Source organism: Macaca nemestrina, chromosome 15 (genome assembly GCF_043159975.1).
Source record: "Macaca nemestrina isolate mMacNem1 chromosome 15, mMacNem.hap1, whole genome shotgun sequence".
NCBI lineage: Eukaryota > Metazoa > Chordata > Mammalia > Primates > Cercopithecidae > Macaca > Macaca nemestrina.
The window spans coordinates 117933107-117952270 of NC_092139.1; the positions used below are offsets into that span (position 1 = coordinate 117933107).

The window sequence follows — 19164 nt, forward strand, 5'->3', positions numbered from 1 at the left end:
TCTCTACTAAAAATACAAAAATTAGCCGGGCGTGGTGGTGCGTACCTGTAATCTCAGCTACTCAGGAGGCTGAGGCAGAAGAATCGCTGGAACCCAGAAGGTGGAGGTTGCAGTGAGCCAAGATCGGGCCGCTGCACTCCAGCAGCATGGGCGACAGAGCGAGATTCCGTCTCAAAAAAAAAAAAAACGCAGTTCTTCATGCTCACCTAACTCGGGACACCTCCCCAGCCTGCACACCCATGTGCCCAGCATTCCCACAGATGCCAGCCCAGGCCAGCCTGGTTGTGCAGGGAGGGCTGAGCCCTGGGCCTTGGCAGTATCGCCTTGGTCCTGCACCCACAGACCAGCTCAGTGGTGAAGGTGGACAGGACATGGCAGCTGAGGAGACCTGAGGGATGCTGGCCTCCAGTGGTAGCGTTTGCCATGGGCATCCTTGCTGCTCTCAAGCTGGGGCTGAGGTCCTACCTCCAGGGCCCTCCTCAACCTCACACATGCACCCATCCTCCCTGCCCCAGAGGCCACCCAGCATCCCACATGGCTCGGCTCAGAGAGGGAGACGTCCAGTAGTCCTTGGGGGCAGCTGGTCTGGGTGGTGCTGAGTCCCTCAGGCCCTGTATCCCAGATCGTGAGAGGGGAGCTGCGGTGCCCAGAAAACGTCTCGGCCGATGTGGGGCTTGAGCTGAGCTGGGGGACAGAGGAGGCCTCAGGTGGAGCCACTGGAGTCTTCAATGGGGCCAGGGCCATGGGCAGCAGCCACGCTGCCCATCCCCCGCCTGTGGGCCTCGGCCTGGCAGGAGGTGTCAAACCAGCTCCTGTCTGGAAAGAGGTTCGTGCCTCAAGTGAGCACCCCGCCCTGGGCTGGAGCCGGCCCTCCTCGCGGCCCATGATGGGGAACTGGTGTCCATCCTACAGTGAGACGCTGGCTCCCGACTCTCCCAGGCAACACCACCGTCTCATCCCCAGACCTGTTCCTCTGGCTATGTCCTTGCCAGCTGTGCCACGTTCCTAGAGGCAGGCGGGCAGAGGCCTGAAAGGGTGGCGCTCACCCTTGGCACTGGGTCAGGGCTGAACCAGCCCCAACCCCCTTCCCCCATGGGGCTCCCTCCCTCCCCTTGCCCCAATGCCTGCTTCTGTGGGATCTGTCACTCTGCTCCGAATGGGACTTGGCCCTTCCTCAAGGTCCACCCCTTGAGGACAAAGCCAGCTGGGGACCAAGACTGTCCCTCCCAGCACAAATGGCTTCACACAGTTTGTTTCTGTTCCTCAGGACCCCCACCCTCCCTAGGATGACTCCTCACTGCCCCCAGGGCACCTCAAGAAACACCTCCTCTGGCCGCTCCATGAACAGGGCATCCACACGGCCAGCCCCCCGGGGTCGGGGCCTCAAAAGCTCTGGCACCCCAGGGTGCACGTCCTCCACCTCCACCTGACCCTCTTCCCAAGGCAACCCCACCTGCCCCCTACGGCGAAGGTATGGAGCCTGCCCAGAGAAGAGCAGGCTTGGGAGCAGACCTTTAGAAGACAAGCTCAGCCTGGGATGTGGGTGGTGGTGCAAGGCCAGCGGCTGAGGTCCTGCCTCAGTTTCCCCCACATGCTCCCCAAGGACTCAATCTCCCCCTGTTCTGCTTCTCACCCCCCACAGCCTAGTGCAGCCCTGCAGGGGACCCCAGCCGGATCGGAGGGCAGTTCTGCTTCTCCACTGTCTACTGCCCACCGGAGGCTGGGATCTCGGACACCCTCCCCTCCCCGACTGGCCACCTTGCCCAGGTGAGTCAGAGGGTCGTTCTGCAGCCCAAGGGCCGGCGTTGGTTTGAAATAGTGCCTCCTCCCCCTCCCTGAGCATAGGCAGGCCTGGCAGGTGGATAGTACTGTCCCTCTCGTGGAGAAGGAGGGGCTCCAGGAGGACCTTGCACCCATTCCAGACGGCCAGACGACCAGGACCGAGAACCCAGGCCTCCAGCTCCCAGGCCAGGGATCTTCCCTCCACACCAACCTAGCGCTGAGAAATGGGTGAGGTAGAGCCGGGGCCACTGCCAACCGCTGCCCTCCTGTGAGGATGTGGCCGAGGTGGTCAGAAAGGCAGAATGACCACAAAGGCAGCGAATGAAAATGAATGGAGAGGGTGTGAGCCAGAGGCCCTAGGGCCCAAAGTGAGTGTCCTTCACTGAACCAGGAGGACACAGGCCTCTTTGGGGACCAGGAAGCTGTAGGAGGGGGCGGAGCCTCTTGTGTAAGAGAGTTCATTGGGCAGCCAGCCCAGACTGCTGGAGGGAGCCCAGCCTGCTGCTGTGTGGACAGTCATTTTCACCCACCCGCGGGACCCCGGGAGGACCACCCGCAGACTCAGGACTGGGGACCTGAGGGGACCCCTGCAGGCCACCCGAGCGGGGGTAGCTCCTCAGAACCTGGGGCTGGGGCTGGGGCCTCCCTTCCTGGAGCCTGGAAGGAAGCAGGCTCCCCAGCACGGAGTCCTGGTGGACCGCCTCAGGCAGACCCAGACCGGACCCGGGCGCTGCGTTGGACTCCCGCAACCCCAGGCCTGTTGGGTCAGCCTTCCAGGCTCGCTGCAGGTTACTGCGCGGGGCAGCCGTCACTGAGGTCCTTACCCTAGCTCCAGAGAGTAGCTGGTCCCAGGGCACTAGTAGAGAGGTGCGCCCTCCTCCCTCTTCTAAAGGGTTCCCCAGCTGGGCCCCACCTGGCCCCTTTCCCCAACTAACTCATCAGTGCCTGGCAGGAAGACACAGCAGCCCTTCCCTGGTGACTGGAGTCCTGGCCCCAGGGCAGGCCCCGCTCCAAGGACCTGATCCCTGGGCTGGGTCAGCGCGGTAGATGTGGGTGCAGAGCTTCGGGGAGCTGGCTGTGGGGGCCGCGCATGCAGCCCGCAGGCAAACCATCGCCACGCCCACGCCTGCACTAAGCCCAGCGCCAGCGCCAGCGCCAGCGCCAGGTCAGCCAAGAAGCCGGGGTCGTGGAGGAGGAAGTCGTGGACCCGGGATGCGCGGTCTGACCATTGCAGGCGAGCGGGGCAGGCGGACGGCGCAGCAGCTGGCTGGCAGCGAGTCGTCTGCATGCGGGGGCGAAGGGCCCGGGACCCTCACTACGCCCAGCCCCCAGTCCGCGCCGTTCCCCGCAGCGCGAAGCAACTTGGCCACCGGGCCCTGGCCGCCCTGGGAGAGGCTGGGTGCAGCAAGGGGGACAGGAGCCCGGGCAGGAGGGGCGCGGCGGGTGGGGCCAGGCAGTCTCTCCCTGCCCTGGGGGCGGAAGGCGCACAGCGAGGGTCTAGCGTCGGGGTGGCCGCGGCCAGCCGGGTCCCGCTGGGGCCCTCGGGACGATCGGAAGTGACCGCGCGCCAGGGTCCATGAGGCCGGGGGTCGGCCTGCCCTAAGACTCCCGCCCGGTCCCGGTTCTACGCCGGGCTGGCTGCGGGGCCCCTGGGGCCCGACCTCCCCGGGGTGCCCCAACCTGCGGCAAGGCTGAGGTCCCGCTGAGGCATGAGTCCCGGGTCAGGGACGGCTCTGGGCTGACTCCCGGAGGATGGACTAGGCCGATCCCCAGAGGGGAGGGGGTCGGGCCGAGGCCCTGTCGGCGCGTTCCCGGATCCCGTGTTCTCGGCTCCTCGCGTCCCACTATCGGCTCTTTCGTGTGGGACTGACGACTCACAAAACAGTTACATTTCAATATCATTCGACTCAAAACCACCCTGTGGACGCCGTGCGAGCATTGTCCCCATTTCACAGCTTGGGAGCTGCGACCAGAGAATGTGAGCGCGCCTCTCAAGGCCGTGGCCGCGGCGGGACTCGAACCCTCCCTCCCTAGTGCGTGCCGGTGCACCTTAGGACCCGGGGGCGCCGGGGCGGGGCGGGGCCTCGCGCGCGGCCCCTTGGGAAGTGTAGTCCGCAGTCGCAGGCCGGGGCCAAGCGGGAAGCGCGTGGGACTACCTTTCCCGGCATGCCGCGCGGCCGCCGGCGCCCTTGGCCCGTCCGCCCCGCCCCGCCCCTCGGCCCCAGCCCGCCCCGTCCGTTGAGGTCCCGCGCCGCATGGAGGCCGGCTGAGGAGCGCCGCTGCCTCGCCTTGGTACGCCGCGCGGCGCGGACAGCGCGTGCGTGAGGATGGGGCCCGGCACCGGGCGGGGGGCGGGCCCGGGTCAGGGCCGTGGGGTGACGGTGGGGGGCGGGAGGAGCCAGCCCGAGTCGGGGGGTAGGGGCCGGGGGGGTCAGGCCCGGGTCAGGTTTTGGGGCCGGGGTAGCAGGTCGTGGGGGTCAGGCCCGGGTCAGGTTCAGGTTTTGGGGCCGGGGGAGCAGGTCGTGGGGGTCAGGCCCGGGTCAGGTTCAGGGTTTGGGGCCGGTGGAGCAGGGTCGTGGGGGGCCGGACCCGGGTCAGGTTTGGGGGCCAGGGTAGCAGGTCGTGGGGGCCAGGCCGGGGTCAGGTTTCGGAGCCGGGGGAGCAGGTCGTGGGGGTCAGGCCCGGGTCAGGTTTGGGGTGGGAGCAGGCCCCGAGCGTTCCCCGCCACCGCTGCCTGGAGCGACGCTGCCGAGGAGCGGAGCCCCCAGGGCTGGGGCCGGGAGGGTCAGCTGCGGCCTCGCGGGAGGGCGCGGGTCGGACCTCTAGTCCCGGGGTCCTCGCGGGTCGGGAGGGCCCCAACCATCCCGCCTCCCGCCTGCGGTAGAGCCGGCCGAGGTGAGAGTGGAGGAAGGCGGCCCAGGCCTGCGGGTCTCTGGGGGTGCTGGAGGAGGCCAAGCGTGAGGCCCCGGACCCCCGTTGTCCCTCCGGCCCCGCTGAAACCTGGGGCTTCGCTCCTCTGTAGGTGCCTTTGCCCTTCAAGTGGAGCAGAGCGGGGTTCCCATATGGGCGAAGTGGACGCCAGATCGTCCCCCGCTGTGCTCAGCCCAAACTTAAAAGGTCTTTGTAACTGAGCTACCGTGAAGCTGCCGTGTGTCTTTTTCAAAACTCTTACAAGAAAAATGGAGTGGGAGCTGTCTGGGCACTGGCGTCCCAGAAACAACCAGGAACTTGCGAGGGTGCTGAGGTCCCTGCGGGACTCCCGCAGCCTCGGTAGCCTCCAGATGGACGCCTCCTAGCTTTTAGGTCCCTAAAGAGGCTGTGCAGGCCGCCAGGCTCACTGCCCTGTGTGTCTCTGCTCCCCGCTTGCTGCCGCCGCCCCTGCAGTGTGACTGGTGGGGCCGCTGGCCAGCCTCGCCGGAGGCCCTGATGCTGTGGGGTCCGAGGAGGGGGCTTGGCAGGGTGGGTGGGTGGCAGGAGCCTGTGGGGCCCCCTGCATGGTGGTCAGTGTGGGGGCTGTGCGTTGGCTGTGACCAGGTCCCGGAGGTTGGGGGCTGCCAGGTGTGCTGGCGAGGAGGCCTCGGGTTCTGGCTCAGGTGCGTTTCCCGTCTCCCAGCTCTGCCACACCTGCGTGAAGCGGTCCCACCAGACCCGGGAGAGGTTTCCTGTGGCCAAAGGCGCCAGCCTCAGAAATGGGAAGCAGGGGAGGTCAGAGCTCTGGGCCACACCCTGGTCCCTCCAAGTTTGTCATTTCTGCAACCCCCAGGTCTGACCAGTTTGGAACCTGGGCTTTCTGAGCCGGTCTAGTGGGTTGGTTGAGAGATGGGTTTTTTCTGGGAACTGCATTTGGTGCTAGCTAGCTTTTGGTCTGCACTAGGAAGCTAGGCTGGAGTCTGGGAGGCAGTTTCTAGTAGGGTGAAGGGGATAGGATGGGTGTCTTAGCTCTGGCTGCTGTAACAAAACATCACAGACCAGGAAACTTTAAAAAAACAATAGGCTGGGCTGGGTGTGTTGGTGTACGCCTGTAATCTCAGCACTTTGGGAGGCCGAGGCTGGCAGATCACAAGGTCAGGAGATCGAGACCATCCTGGCTAACATGGTGAAACCCCGTCTCTGCTAAAAAATACAAAAAATTAGTCGGCATGGTGGCAAGCGCCTGTAGTCCCAGCTACTCAGGAGGCTGAGGCAGGAGAATGGTATGAACTCAGGAGGCGGAGCTTGCAGTGAGCCGAGATCGTACCCACTCCAGCCTGGGCAACAGAGCGAGACTCCATCTCAAAAGAAAAACAAAAAAAAAACAGGCTGGGTGTGGTGGCTCACACCTGTAATCCCAGCACTTTGGGAGGCTGAGGCGGGTGGATCGCCTGAGGTCAGGAGTTCAAGACCAGCCTGGCCAATATGGCAAAACCCCATCTCTACTAAAAATACAAAAATTAGCCAGACGTGGTGGTAGGTGCCTGTAATCCCAGCTACTTGGGTGGCTGAGGCAGGAGAATCACTCGAACCCGGGAGGCAGAGGTTGAGATCACGCCACTGCACTCCAGCCTGGGCAACAGAGTGTGACTCTGTCTCAAAAACAAAAACAAAAATGAGGTCTCGGCCTGGCGCGGTGGCTCATGCCTGTAATCCCAGCACTTTGGGAGGCCGCGGCAGGTGGATCAGGAGGTCAGGAGTTCAACACTGGCCTGGCCAAAATGGTGAAACCCTATCTCTACTAAAAATACAAAAATTAGCTGGGTGTGGTGGCGCGCGCCTGTAATCCCAGCTACTCAGGAGGCTGAGGCAGGAGAATCGCTTGGACCCCGGGGTGGGGGAGATTGCAGTGAGCTGAGATCATGCTGTGGCACTCCAGCCTGGGCGAGAGAGTGACACTCTGTCTCAAACAAAAAAAAAGAAAATGAGATCTCGCTAAGTTGCCCAGGCTCATCTTAAACTCCAGACCTCAGACAATTCTCCTACCTCAGCCTCTCCTGAGTAGCTGGGGCTGTGGGCGAGTAGTCTTCTCCCACCGTGCCTCACTGGTGCTGGGAAAAAACAGAAATTAATTTTCTCAGAGTTCTAGGGGCTGGACGTCCCAGGTCAAAGGTCACTGGTTGCCATCCAGCCTCCTGGCTTGTAGACGGGCCCTCTTGCGGCGTTCTCACCTCGGGGAGCGAGAGCTCTGTGGTGTCTTTTCCAGGAGTACTAACCCCGTCACCGGGGCTTTGCACTTATGACCTCATCTGAACCTGATCACCTCCCGGAGGCCCCACCTTCTAATACCTTCATAGTGGGAGTTAGGGCTCTAACCTGTGGGTTTTTGGGGACACAGTTCAGTCTGTAGCAGTGGGGCCTGAGCAGGCAGGTGGGATGTGCCGTCTGAGGCATCTGTGGAGCCTGACGCTGCAGGACATTGGATGCAAACAGCCTGGGACTGGATGTCACATCCTGGGACAGACACCCTGTGGGACATTGGATGCAAACAGCCTTCTCTGATGCCAAAGGACTATAGATGCTGCTCTGATTTTGTGTCTAGGGCTTTTCTCGCGCACAACAGATGTCCTCCTGGGCTGCTGGGAACTCTCAGAGGCTTCGTCTGCACAGAGGATCATGGTTTCCAAAGCCAGATATCGCTTTTCACGGATGAGGAACAGCCCTTGGAGAACAAGTGTCTTCAGAGGCAGTGTCTAGGGTCTCCTGAAATCAGGCTGCTGAGTCTTTTCTTGCCCTGTGGGTCTCCACCCTGTTCTTTGCCTTTGGGACAGATCATGCTGTGGCAGAGAAGCTCAGAGGCTGAGGCCGACTGCTAAAGCAGCGTCTGCATGTGGCTTGTGCTTGCAGCCAAGAGAGGGCCACCTGTGTGGGACAGGTGGGATGCTGACCCTGGAGGCAAGTTCCCGCCTTAACCGGAGGCTCGTTTGAAGCATCCTGCCCAGGGCAGCGCTGGGGTCTGAGATCCGAGGACCCTGTCTGCCGGCTACCCGTGCTCAGGAGGCATCTCCCACAAATCGTGTTCAGCACCCACCCCAGTCCTGGTCGGTGGACATCTGTGCGGGGCAGGGAGAGTGAAGCACAGCTGGTCTGATAGAAGCGTCTGGCTTCCTTCCAGGCTGCACTGCCTCCCAGCGGGTTGGCCTCACGGGTAACAAGGCCAGAAGCCGCTGTGAGGCTCCCTGGGGCAGTGTCAGCACTGGGGATTTGGGAAGGAGAGTGGCCGGACCCCAGGTGATGCTCTGCTGGGACCCAGAGGGGGCTGCAGTGTGCGCTGGCCGGACCCCAGGTGATGCTCTGCTGAGACCCAGAGGGGGCTCCCGTGTGCGCTGGCCGGACCCCAGGTGATGGCTCTGCTGGGACCCAGAGGTTGTAGGGGTGGGATCCAGGTGGGTGGTTCTTCAGACATTGCCTCTGAAGACACTTCAGAGTCCAGGCCCAGCATCTGTGGCTTTCGGGCCAGGGCCCTTTGCTTACCACCAGGCAGCTGGGAGAGGCTTTGGGCCCAGCTGTAAATGTCTGAGAGCACGGCTGCCTGGAGCAGGCTAGAGGGAGGAGGGCTGGTGACCTGAAATCACACCCTAGAGCTTCCAGGGGCCTCAGCGAGGAGGGAAAGAGAGTGCTGGGACTGTGAGGGGGACTGCCAGATATGTCCCCCAGAATCACGGGCTTTAGGTGCTGGAGGGGCCTCAGTGACCTTCCGCCTGGCCCCCTGCGGGCAGCACGCCTCTGCTGAGAGGCTTCAGGGGCCAGGGCTGGGGGCTGGCACTGCCTCTGGTGGCACTGACATCGTCCTGCTCAAGGCTTGGCTGCCGGCCAGGAAGGCTTCTCTGCCCGCCCCGACAGGAGACCTGTGCACGCCCACCCCGTGGCACGACTGGGGTCAGGACCAGCGCCTGCTGCTGCAACTGAGATCCTGCCCTGTCCATGGCCACAGGCGCACCCGGGACCGGCCTCAGAGGCGGGTCTGGCCAGGCTGGGTGGAGGGCGGGGGCTGACCGCAGACCTGGGGCTGCCACACCCATGGGGGAAGGGCTGTGGCAACGTGGGCGCCTCCCGTTGGCTGGGCCGAGGCAGCCTCCCACTGGCTGCACAAGAGTTTCTTTAAGGAGTTTCCCCCGTGCGTGCGTGCTGGCAGCCTTGCGCTGCTCTCAGAGTCCCGACTTCCGTGTGTGAGTTTCCCCCGCGCTCCTAAGAAACTGCCTCCCAGACTCCAGCCTAGTGCTCCCCCGTGCTCGTAAGAGTCCCAACTTCCATGTGCAGCTGGACCCAGGGAGGTGGCCATCCCCCGGACCGGGTGCTTGTCTGGGCCAGCTGGCCTGGCAGCTGCTCACAACAGCTTCCAGCGGGTTTTGTATCTTTCATCTGCAAAAGGGGAAGGAGGCGGCCCAAGCTGCCGAGGCCTTTGCTCCGACCAGTGCCAGCAGCACTTCCTGGATATGCCAACCATTAAGATGCCCAGGCCAGGGTTGGGTCCAGACTCAAACCCAGGTGGAAAGGAATGGGACCCCCTGCCAAGGCCGCACGGCCCTAGAGGGGAGCCTGTGGGGTGGGCTCCCCTTGCCCTCTGCAGAGGCTCAAGGCCCCCAGGGGCATGAGGACTGGGTTCCCAGGCCAGCCTGGTGTTTATCAGCTGTCTCTTTAGTCTCAGCTGACCTCCCCTGACCACGGCCCCATTGCACCACCTGCCCCAAACCAGGCCAGTTCCTCTTCCAGAAGTCCTGGCTGTCCTCAGGGTGGGCTGCCCTCTTCTTGGTCAGCTTCAGATGGGGCCTCTGGTTGCACTGAGGCCCCTTCCCCTGCTCAGAACTGTCCCTGCCACCCCCCCCCCCGACTGCCCTCCTAGACACTGCACGGAGAGTTCCTTCCTGTTCACAGGTGAGGACACCTGAGCTTGGAGGCATCTTAACTCGGACATGAGTGGCCGGGACCCAGCTGGGTCCGTGAGTCCTGGCTGGGGCCGGGGTCTGTGCTTGCGGCTGTGTGCCAACAGGGTTTGCAGAGGAAAGGAACCTGACGTAGCATCTTATTACTCATTGTTCCTTTTTCTTTTTTTTTTTTTTTTTTTTTTTAGACGGAGTCTCGCTCTGTCGCCCAGGCTGGAGTGCAGTGGCCTGATCTCAGCTCACTGCAAGCTCCGCCTCCCGGGTTCACACCATTCTGCCTCAGCCTCCCGAGTAGCTGGGACTACAGGCGCCCGCCACCTCGCCCGGCTAGTTTTTTTTTTGTAGTTTTAGTAGAGACGGGGTTTCACTGTGTTCACCAGGATGGTCTCGATCTCCTGACCTCGTGATCCACCCGTCTCGGCCTCCCAAAGTGCTGGGATTACAGGCTTGAGCCACCGCGCCCGGCCCATTGTTCCTTTTTCTTATGAGTTCTGAGAAGTGGGCAGCAGTAGTGATACGAGAATGACCCCAGATGCACACAGGCATCAGAGCAGAACCTGGCAGTGGCCCCTTCTGAAGCACATACAAGCCCTGTTGTGTCCTCCACAGATGCTCGTCTCTGACTGATGCAGACACTTCAAGACAAAACCACAATGCCTTGCAAGACTAGACAGTTCAGAATAGCTCCCAACGGCTCTTTTTTTTTTTACTTTTTTTTTTTTCTCTTGAGACAGAGTCTCCCTTTGTCACCCAGGCCGGAATGTAGTGACATGATCTCAGCTCACTGCAACCTCTGCCTCCCAGGTTCAGAGCGATTCTCCTGCATCAGCCTCCCCAGTAGCTGGGATTACAGGCATGCACCACCACACCTGGTTAATTTGTGTATTTTTAGTAGAGACTTGGTTTCACCAGGATGGTCTGTGTTGGCCAGGCTGGTCTCGAACTCCTGAGCTCAGGCAATCCGCCCACCTTGGCCTCCCAAAGTGCTAGGATTACATGTGTGAGCCACCCTGCCTGGCCTGTTTTGGATATTTTAATGATTCTGCCTGGCGACACATCCATCTGCCAGGACATGCATGAGCCATTGACTTTGTCAACAGTCGCTCCTGGCGTTCCGTGGCCGGTCTCAGGACAACATGCTGGTCCCTGCCCCCACCTCAAGGGGCGCCATGGGTCTTGGCCGGCATGTGCCTCTGGTGCTACAGGCGCCTGGCTGTTTTCTTTCTCTTCCTTAGGCTCCTGGGCCCCCAGCCTGAGCTCCTGGTTTCTCTCTGAGGGTCTGTGGGGAGCTGTGACACGTCGGGGCAGCCCCCTCGCATGGCTGCCCCAGCCTGTCCGAGTTTCTGCCATGGTTCCTTCCACACCATGTTTGTCTCTTAATCTGGGAGAGAAGGTCTTGGCTCCAAACACGTTGAACTGTGTGCTTTGTGGATTCCTCTGTCTGTACTGACTCTGATGACGTTGCCTGGGCTGTAGTTACCGAAAGGGGAAGTGGCTTTTGTACAAAGGCCCTGGGGTCTTTGCCACGTGTCAGAAGCTGCGTTCTGTGTCCTGAGATCAGGCACGGACCCCAGGGCCGCCTTCCTGTGTCTGCCCGCCATGCCGCGGTGAAGGTTGGGCAGCTCTGGCCCTGTGCTGAATGAGGCCTGAGCACCAGCAGCCCGCCCTAGCCCGTCTGCATTTTGCTTATGGTGGGTCCCCGGGGACCTGCTGGCTGTTCCCCACCCGGGCCTGACCTGAATGCACCCTGGACCTCAGTAGCCTTTGATGGGCAGGAGGCGTTTGGGGATATGGGGAAAGGAGCCCCCAGTCCCGCCCAACAGATGGTTCTAGACTGACAGAGCACTATGCAGTGAGTCCTGAGCCAGGCCTGGGGCTCCAGGTGGAAACTCCGCCTCTCATGCCTCTCCTCAGGCTCCCCACCCGTGCAAGAAGCCGCCGCCCAGCCATGGACGGGGAGGAGCAGCAGCCACCGAATGAGGTGAGGTAGAGGCTGGGCTGGACGCACAGAGGCAGGGGTGGGGGACCTCCCCACTGTGTGGGTTCTCGGGGTCGGTCCCTGGCTGCTGTTCTGCAAAGGTGATCTTCACAGGGCTCTCCAGGGTCAGGCAGGAGGCACCTCCGAGGGAGAGGGGCCCTGGGCTGAGGCGGCTGGTGGCCCTGTCTGCCTAGCTTGATGGCAGCCATGCCAGTGACAGCCAAGCAGCAAGGGGCCTAGGCTCCATGGAGCGGCCACGGACCCTGCTTTTCAGGGTGTGTGGTCCACGGAGCGGCCACAGGGCCCTTTCCAGGGTACGTGGTCCGTGGAATTGCCACGGAGCCCTGGCTTTCTGGGGTGCATGGACCCTGACTTGAACTCTCCCTTCCGCCTGCAGGCCAACGTGGAACCTGTTGTGTCGTCGGAGGCTTCAGAGCCGGTGCCCAGGGTGCTTTCTGGGGACCCCCAGAACCTGTGTATGTCTCCCTCAGGGCCCTGGCACGTTCCCCCATGTTGGGCTGTTGAGTCAAGGAGGAGGGGGAGGCAGCCAACCGCTGCTAGGGGCTTGGAGCTTGTGGTGAGCAGGGTCCTGGCCGAGACCTGGGGTAAGTGCTGCTGGGCCTGGTGCTCCAGAGGGCAGACCTGCCCCCCAACAGCAGCTGCTCCTGGGCCCTGCCTGACAGTGGAGCCTCTTGGAGGGGCTGCCAACAGCACAGGCCGGCCCCTGGAGGGGCTCTTGAGCACAAGTAGTGTGAGCGGCATGGGAGTCCCTCCTTGCTGTGGCCTCAGCCTGTCCCTCCTGAGTGGGGTGGGGGGCCTGCTTTGCCTCAGAGCCCCTCCCCTAGCTAAGCCCCCTGCAGCACCCGCCCCCCACTGTCCCCCACACCAGGCGTCATCCACAGCAGCCCCCAGGGTCGCCCTCACGGGGTGTATGGGGCACAGGACTCCTGAGGCCCTGGCTTCTCGACGGCATCCAGCTCACAGAGTTGGTAGCTGGTGTCTCCATCACCAGGCAGGCCAAGCATGTGGCGTGTGATGCTCGCCAGGGGGCGTGTGCTCTGCACCTGTTTGATTCTCAGAACCCAGGAGGGTTCCGGAGCCCAGGCTGCCAGCGGGCCTGGTGGTGTCCCTGGGTGGGCCCGGCGGTGTCCCTGGGTGGGCCCGGTCCCACAACGGCCTGTGCTGCTATTGCAGCTGACGTGGACGCCTTCAATCTGCTCCTGGAGATGAAGCTAAAGCGGCGGCGTCAGCAGCCCAACCTGCCGCGCACTGTGACCCAGCTGGTGGCTGAAGATGGGAGCAGGGTGTACGTGGTGGGGACAGCCCACTTCAGCGACGACAGCAAGAGGGACGTCGTGAAGGTGAGTGCCACCGCCCGCCACAGCCCGGACGCGGGTTGGTGTAAGCTACTGTGTCCTGCACTCAAAGGGACCTCGTGGCAGGGCCCGTGTGCCCGTGTGTGTGCACCGCAGGCCATCTGCTTCAACACTCTGTGGTCCCTGGGAGTGGGGCAGTGGGCTTCCTGCCTGGGAGCCATAACAGCCTCGTGCGTCTTTCCACTTGACAAGTGAACAAGCTTCACAGCTTCCTCTCTTGTTGCTTGAAGAATCGAGCTGTCACTGCAGCAGCGGGGTTAGCTAGCCCTGGGGTGACGCCAATGCTGGCTGCGCCTGGGATGGGGCCCCTGGTGCTGGTGTCAGCTGTGCTGAGGGGCAGGGAGCTGGCCATGTTCACAAGGCGTGGCCTGCGGCTGTTGCAGACCATCCGGGAGGTGCAGCCTGATGTGGTGGTCGTGGAGCTCTGCCAGTACCGTGTGTCCATGCTGAAGATGGATGAGAGCACGCTGCTGCGGGAGGCGCAGGAGCTCAGCCTGGAGAAGCTGCAGCAGGCCGTGAGGCAGGTGCGCAGCCACGGGTCGGGGTCGGGGTCGGGGTCAAAGCCACCTGTGTGCCTGTTGCCCAGGTTCCTCCCACGGCCCATGGCCCCAGTCAGTGTGGCTGTGCCTGGCCCGCCCTGGGGATCACCGGGTTGGGGACCTCCCCTGGGGCAGGAGAAAGGTAAGAGGCTCCATTACCCGGTTTCAGGCAAGGGAGGGGGAAACGGGTGGCTCTCCAAGCTGAGGCTGGGGCTGGTCGCCCGAGGACTGGGCTGCTGAGCCTTCGCTGGGGACGGGTCAGGTCTCACTGCAAGGCTGGCCCCCCAGGTACCGCACCCAGGCCCCAAAGTGGGTGGGGCTCAGGGCTCCTCCTGTCCCCACTTCTCCAGCCTTGCAGTGACTGCTGAGGCAAGACTTTCTCATTGCTCTTTGTGTTTTCGTTTTTGTTTGTTTGTTTTGTTTTTTTTTTAAAGACAGAGTCTTGCTCTGTTGTCTAGGCTGGAATGCAGTGGTGCAATCTCAGCTCACTGCAACCTTCGCCTCCTGGGTTCTAGCGATTCTCCTGCCTCAGCTTCCTGGGTACCTGGGATTACAGGTGCCCGCCACCACACCTGGCTAATTTTTTGTATTTTTAGTAGAGATGGGGTTTTGCCATTTTGCCCAGGCTCATCTCAAACTCCTGAGCTCAGGCAATCCACCCACCTCGGCCCCCAGAGTGTTGGGATTACAGGCATGAGCCACCATGCCCGGCTGATCTTTGTGTTTTCAAAGGGATACCTGACCCCAGCCCTAGTCAGTTTGCCTTCCCCCTGTTCAAAGGAAACAATTGTAATGAGATCTTGTAGAAACGTCCCTAAACATTTGGCACCTGCCTTTCATTTTTTAATTTCTCCAGGTGAGGGAAGTCACCACAGACTTCTGTGGGCCATCTTGTAAAGGGCAGTCCCCAGTCCAGCCAGGGCCCAGTGCCAGATAGCCTCCCCACCAGAGCCTGGGGCCCAGTGATCTCGAAGGGGCATAGAATTCGGCAGTGCTGTGGTGCTCAGTGCTGCGGCATCACAGAGGGAAGGGGGCGTGGGGCAGGGTCTGGGAGACACCAGGTGTCCGATTCACCTGTCCCCTCCCGGGGGAGGCTCGCTGTCCCTGGTGTCTGGGTTTCTACCAGGGTTGGTCACAGGCATAGCTGAGCTCAGGCCCCAGCCCCTCCAGAGGTGGAGCTGGTCCCAGCAGACCAAGGCCCCATGCACATCTTATCCTAAGTTAGCCCGGGCTCTCCAGGGTGGCCTGGGCCCAGGAGAAACACGGGCCCTCCATCAGATGGGACATTCCCAGGGCTCAGGCCCAGACCTTCCCTGGGCGTGTGCAGGGTGTGAGCAATTGCCCGGCGCTGCGTGGCCCCCGGGGCTTTGCTGCCCTTCTGTGGGCAGCATCTCCACGCGTGGACACCCCTGTGGCCCCAGCTGGCCGGCGAGACCCGGGCAGTAGGTCTCAGGCTGTGGTTGCTGAAGATGTGGGTGGCCTGGCGTCTGCACCAGCGGCAGTGCTGTGCTGGCCTCAGCAGGCAGGTGAGTGGCGAGGCCCCGTCTCCGGCCTGCCTGCCCAGCGCCCAGTGTCCGTGCCAGCTCAAGGCGGCCCCTGTGCAGCACAAGACCACCTCGTGAAGATCTTTTTTCTTTTTTTTTCTTTTTCTTTTTTTTTTTTTTGAGACGGAGTCTCGCTCTGTCGCCCAGGCTGGAGTGCAGTGGCGCAATCTCGGCTCACTGCAAGCTCCGCCTCCCGGGTTCCCGCCATTCTCCTGCCTCAGCCTCCTGAGTAGCTGGGACTACAGGCGCCGCCACCGCGCCCGGCTAATTTTTTGTATTTTTAGTAGAAATGGGGTTTCACCGTGGTCTCGATCTCCTGACCTTGTGATCCGCCCGCCTCGGCCTCCCAAAGTGCTGGGATTACAGGCGTGAGCCACCGCGCCCGGCTTTTTTTTTTTTTTTTTTGAGATGGAGCAGTCTCGCTCTGTCGCCCAGGCTGGAGTGCAGTGGTGTGATCTCGGCTCACTGCAACCTCTGCCTCTGGGGTTCAAGTGATTCTGCCATAGCCTCCTGGGTAGCTGGGATTACAGGTGCCCACCACCACACCCGGCTAATTTTTATATATATATATATATATATATTTTTTTTTTTTTTTGAGACGGAGTCTCGCTGTGTGGCCCAGGCTAGAGTGCAGTGGCCCGATCTCGGCTCACTGCAAGCTCCGCCTCCCGGGTTCACGCCATTCTCCCGCCTCAGGCTCCCAAGTAGCTGAGACTACAGGCGCCCGCCACCACGCCCGGCTAGTTTTTTGTATTTTTAGTAGAGACGGGGTTTCACCATGTTAGCCAGGATGGTCTCGATCTCCTGACCTCGTGATCCACCCGCCTCGGCCTCCCAAAGTGCTGGGATTACAGGCTTGAGCCACCGCGCCCGGCCAATTTTTATATTTTTAGTAGAGATGGGGTTTCGCCATGTTGGCCAGGCTGGTCTGAGAGAATTCCTGACCTCAAGTGATCCGCCCGCCTCGGCCTCCAAAAGTGCTGGCATTACAGGCGTGAGCCACTGCACCCGGCCTGTGAAGGCCTTTTCTGAAGGGAGCTACCTTTGAGAAGTGACTGTTAAGCCAGCACTCCCTGCTCTGGTCCCACCCTCTGTATGCTAGGGTGGTCCTGCACCTGTCGGGGAGGGGGCCGAGGACACAGCACGGGGCTGGGGCGGAGCTCTGTGCTGGTGCTGCCTGCCATCCCAGTTCTGCCGTTCCCCCAGCGCACCCCGCAGCCCCACCCCTCCCGCTGACGCCTGCTCCCTCTCTCTGCAGAACGGGCTCATGTCGGGGCTGATGCAGATGCTGCTGCTGAAGGTGTCTGCGCACATCACCGAGCAGCTGGGCATGGCCCCGGGCGGCGAGTTCAGGGAGGCCTTCAAGGAGGTGGGCACAGGGCGAGGTAGGGGGTGACCACAGGGATGTGGCTCACAGGGGTGGTCTGGGGCTCCCACTGCTCCCCAACGCCCAGCCTCTGCTCCAGGCCAGCAAGGTGCCTTTCTGCAAGTTCCACCTGGGTGACCGGCCCATCCCTGTCACCTTCAAGAGGGCCATCGCTGCGCTCTCCTTCTGGCAGAAGGTCAGGCTGGCTTGGGGCCTGTGCTTCCTGTCAGACCCCATCAGGTAGGGCTGCCCCCAGGACCCCGGCTGGCCTGCAGGGTGGTCTGCGGGAGGCTCCAGGCCTTCCTGTGCAGGTCCAAACGCAGCCAGTCCTCACTCGAGGCCTTCCCTGCCTGCCCTTTCCGTCTACCACAAATCCCAAACAAACATGCTGTGGTCCCTGCCCGGTGTCCACGGTGCCAGCCCTCCCCCAACACGCTGCCCCATCCCTGCGGGGCTGCAGCCACCCTCTCCACAGCAAGGACGACGTGGAACGCTGCAAGCAGAAGGACCTGCTGGAGCAGATGATGGCTGAGATGATCGGCGAGTTCCCAGACCTGCACCGCACCATTGTCTCGGAGCGCGACGTCTACCTGACCTACATGCTGCGCCAGGCCGCCCGGCGCCTTGAGCTGCCTCGGGCCTCTGACGGTGACGGCTGTCCCTGGGCACGGGGCCGCCCGTGAGGCTGAGGCCCAAGCGGGTACTGACCCCTTGTCCTTCCCCACAGCCGAGCCCAGGAAGTGTGTCCCCTCTGTGGTGGTGGGCGTCGTGGGCATGGGCCACGTGCCTGGCATTGAGAAGAACTGGAGCACCGACCTCAACATCCAGGAGATCATGACGTGAGTGCCCACCCCACCCCGCGAGCCCCGCCCTGCAAGCCCCCAGGTGGAGGCTGAGCCCCCGGGAGGCCAACCGCACGTGGCAGTGACCCAGACGTGGGGGCTGGGGTGTGGGGAGCCCACCCCCAGCCAGGCCCAGCGCCTCCTCCCTCCCGCAGCGTGCCCCCGCCATCCGTCTCCAGCAGAGTGTCTCGGTTGGCCGTGAAGGCCGCCTTCTTCGGTCTGCTGGGCTACAGCCTGTACTGGATGGGCCGCCGCACTGCGAGCCTGGTCCTGTCGCTGCCCGCCGCGCAGTACTGCCTGCAGAGGGTGACCGAGGCCCGGCACAAGTAGGAGACTGCTCCCCGCCCGCTCGGGCCCCTGAGGAGCCAGTGCCCCCGCGGCACTTCCTGGGTGCCAGGCGCATCCTAGCCCGCCGGAGGCCCCTGCCACCCCCCATGGGGGTCTGGGCCCGGCCTCGCCTGCCCTTCTGGTCCAGTCACCCCTCCCCCAGCCCACCCAAATAAAGGATTATTTAACTGTCTGAGCTCAGGCCTCCCGGCAGCCCCTCCCCTCCCATACTGCAGGGGCCGTTCACCGGCCTCTGGACAAGATGCCCAGCTCCGAGGAGGCAGGGGCTTGGAGGAGCCGAGGTGTGCGCTGCCCTCTGAGCCCTGGCGGCGGGCGGGGGACAATGGCCACTGTCCCTACCTCACTGTGCCTTCCTGTGCTCCAGTCATGGGAGCTTCGGCCCAGGGGCGGCTCCTGGGGGCTCCAGGGCAGGCGAGACTGGGACAAAGGCCCGGCCCTTGAGCTCCAGCCAACCCTGCCATGCCCCCGGCATCCTGGCCCCGGCCACCTCCCTGGCGCCGTCTGCCTGCAGGGATTCTGTGTTTTTGGCTTTTTTAATGTCTCAAAATCTTTTACTCAGGTAATTTTAATTTCAAAGAGAAAAACTGAAGTAAATGTCAAAAAACACCAGCCTTAAATCCAGGGGGACAGAATTCGTGTTCTGGGGTCTGTCCCTAGTGGGCTTGTGTGCAGCCAAACATCAGCTCTGGCTCCAGGCGCAGCCTCACCTGGAAGCCTGTGTCCTGAGCCCCCGGAGTGAGGGGGTGCCCAGGGTGTCTAGCCCTCTGTGGGCAGAGAATGTGTGCACCTATGTGGAAGGCCAAGGACATGGGCTATGGCCGGGCCTGCCCCGCTCAGGCCCCCTGCCCGGCGGCCGTCTGTGTGCGGGGCCTCCCTCCTGGCTGTCCAGGACACGGCCTGTGCAGCCCCAGCCTGGACCCAGGTCACCTCTGGTTGTGTCTGTCCCGACTCAGTGTTGAGTCACATCAGGTGTGCATCAGGAGCTGGCCGTGTCCTTCCTGCCACACTCGGGGATTCATTCCTTAGAAACTGAAATAAATTCTAATTTTGGAAATCCTGTTTTGTGACGTGTGGAAATGGGGTTCAGGTAATGAAGGATCCCGGCCTCTTCCCCCATGCTCCAGGGCAGCGTGTGCTGGGGGCCCTGCAGGGGCCCTGGGGGAGCTTGCCTGGTTTCCCGCGGAGGAGACAGGGTCACTGTCCCTCCATGCTGACCTGTGGGACCTTCTCACCCACCAGGTGGGACGCAGGTGGCCTGCTGACACTCAAGACCCTCCATACCCAGTCCCACCAGATTCCAGAGTGTGGACAGACTGAGCCAGACCGGGGCCGGGGGTCGAGGAGACAGATCAGGAGGGCCCAGGGCCTGGGGAACAGGGAACAGGGGTGCCCAGAGCGGCCAGGCGGGGGCTGCTGAGGAGGGAACGGTTGCTGTGGGCTGCAGGGGAGGGTCGGGCACGGGCACTTCACCACGTTGTCCCTCATCCAGTCACCTGCCCAACCCACGCGGAGTGTCCTGAGGGCTTCACCCGCAGC

The 19164-nt window shown here is 62.5% G+C and overlaps 1 protein-coding gene across 5 annotated transcripts; it reads left to right on the forward strand.

The window, feature by feature from the left end:
- Positions 1-3965: 3965 nt before the first annotated feature.
- On the forward strand, positions 3966-18682 carry LOC105489761 (TraB domain containing). Of its 5 annotated transcripts, XM_011754817.3 has the most exons (11): positions 3992-4074; positions 7295-8093; positions 11550-11616; positions 12011-12089; positions 12808-12974; positions 13373-13513; positions 16331-16441; positions 16539-16678; positions 16914-17086; positions 17166-17277; positions 17436-18682. In XM_011754817.3, the coding sequence occupies exons 2-11, from the start codon at positions 7987-7989 to the stop codon at positions 17608-17610; spliced, it is 1272 nt and encodes a 423-aa protein (XP_011753119.1). In that variant the 5' UTR covers positions 3992-4074; positions 7295-7986; the 3' UTR covers positions 17611-18682. The 5 variants fall into 5 exon arrangements, with proteins under 5 accessions (XP_011753122.1, XP_011753123.1, XP_011753119.1 ...); XM_011754820.3 differs by lacking the exon at positions 7295-8093 and having other exon boundaries at positions 3966-4099; XM_011754821.3 differs by lacking the exon at positions 7295-8093 and having other exon boundaries at positions 3981-4074.
- Positions 18683-19164: the final 482 nt, after the last annotated feature.

Coding starts and splice junctions, on each gene's coding strand:
- LOC105489761 (XM_011754817.3), top strand. CDS start 7,987: ATGCTCTGCTGGGACCCAGAGGGGGCTGCAGTGTGCGCTGGCCGGACC. Junction 13,514..16,330: donor TGCAGCAGGCCGTGAGGCAG/GTGCGCAGCCAC, acceptor CTCTCTCTGCAG/AACGGGCTCATGTCGGGGCT. Junction 17,087..17,165: donor GCTGCCTCGGGCCTCTGACG/GTGACGGCTGTC, acceptor CCTTCCCCACAG/CCGAGCCCAGGAAGTGTGTC.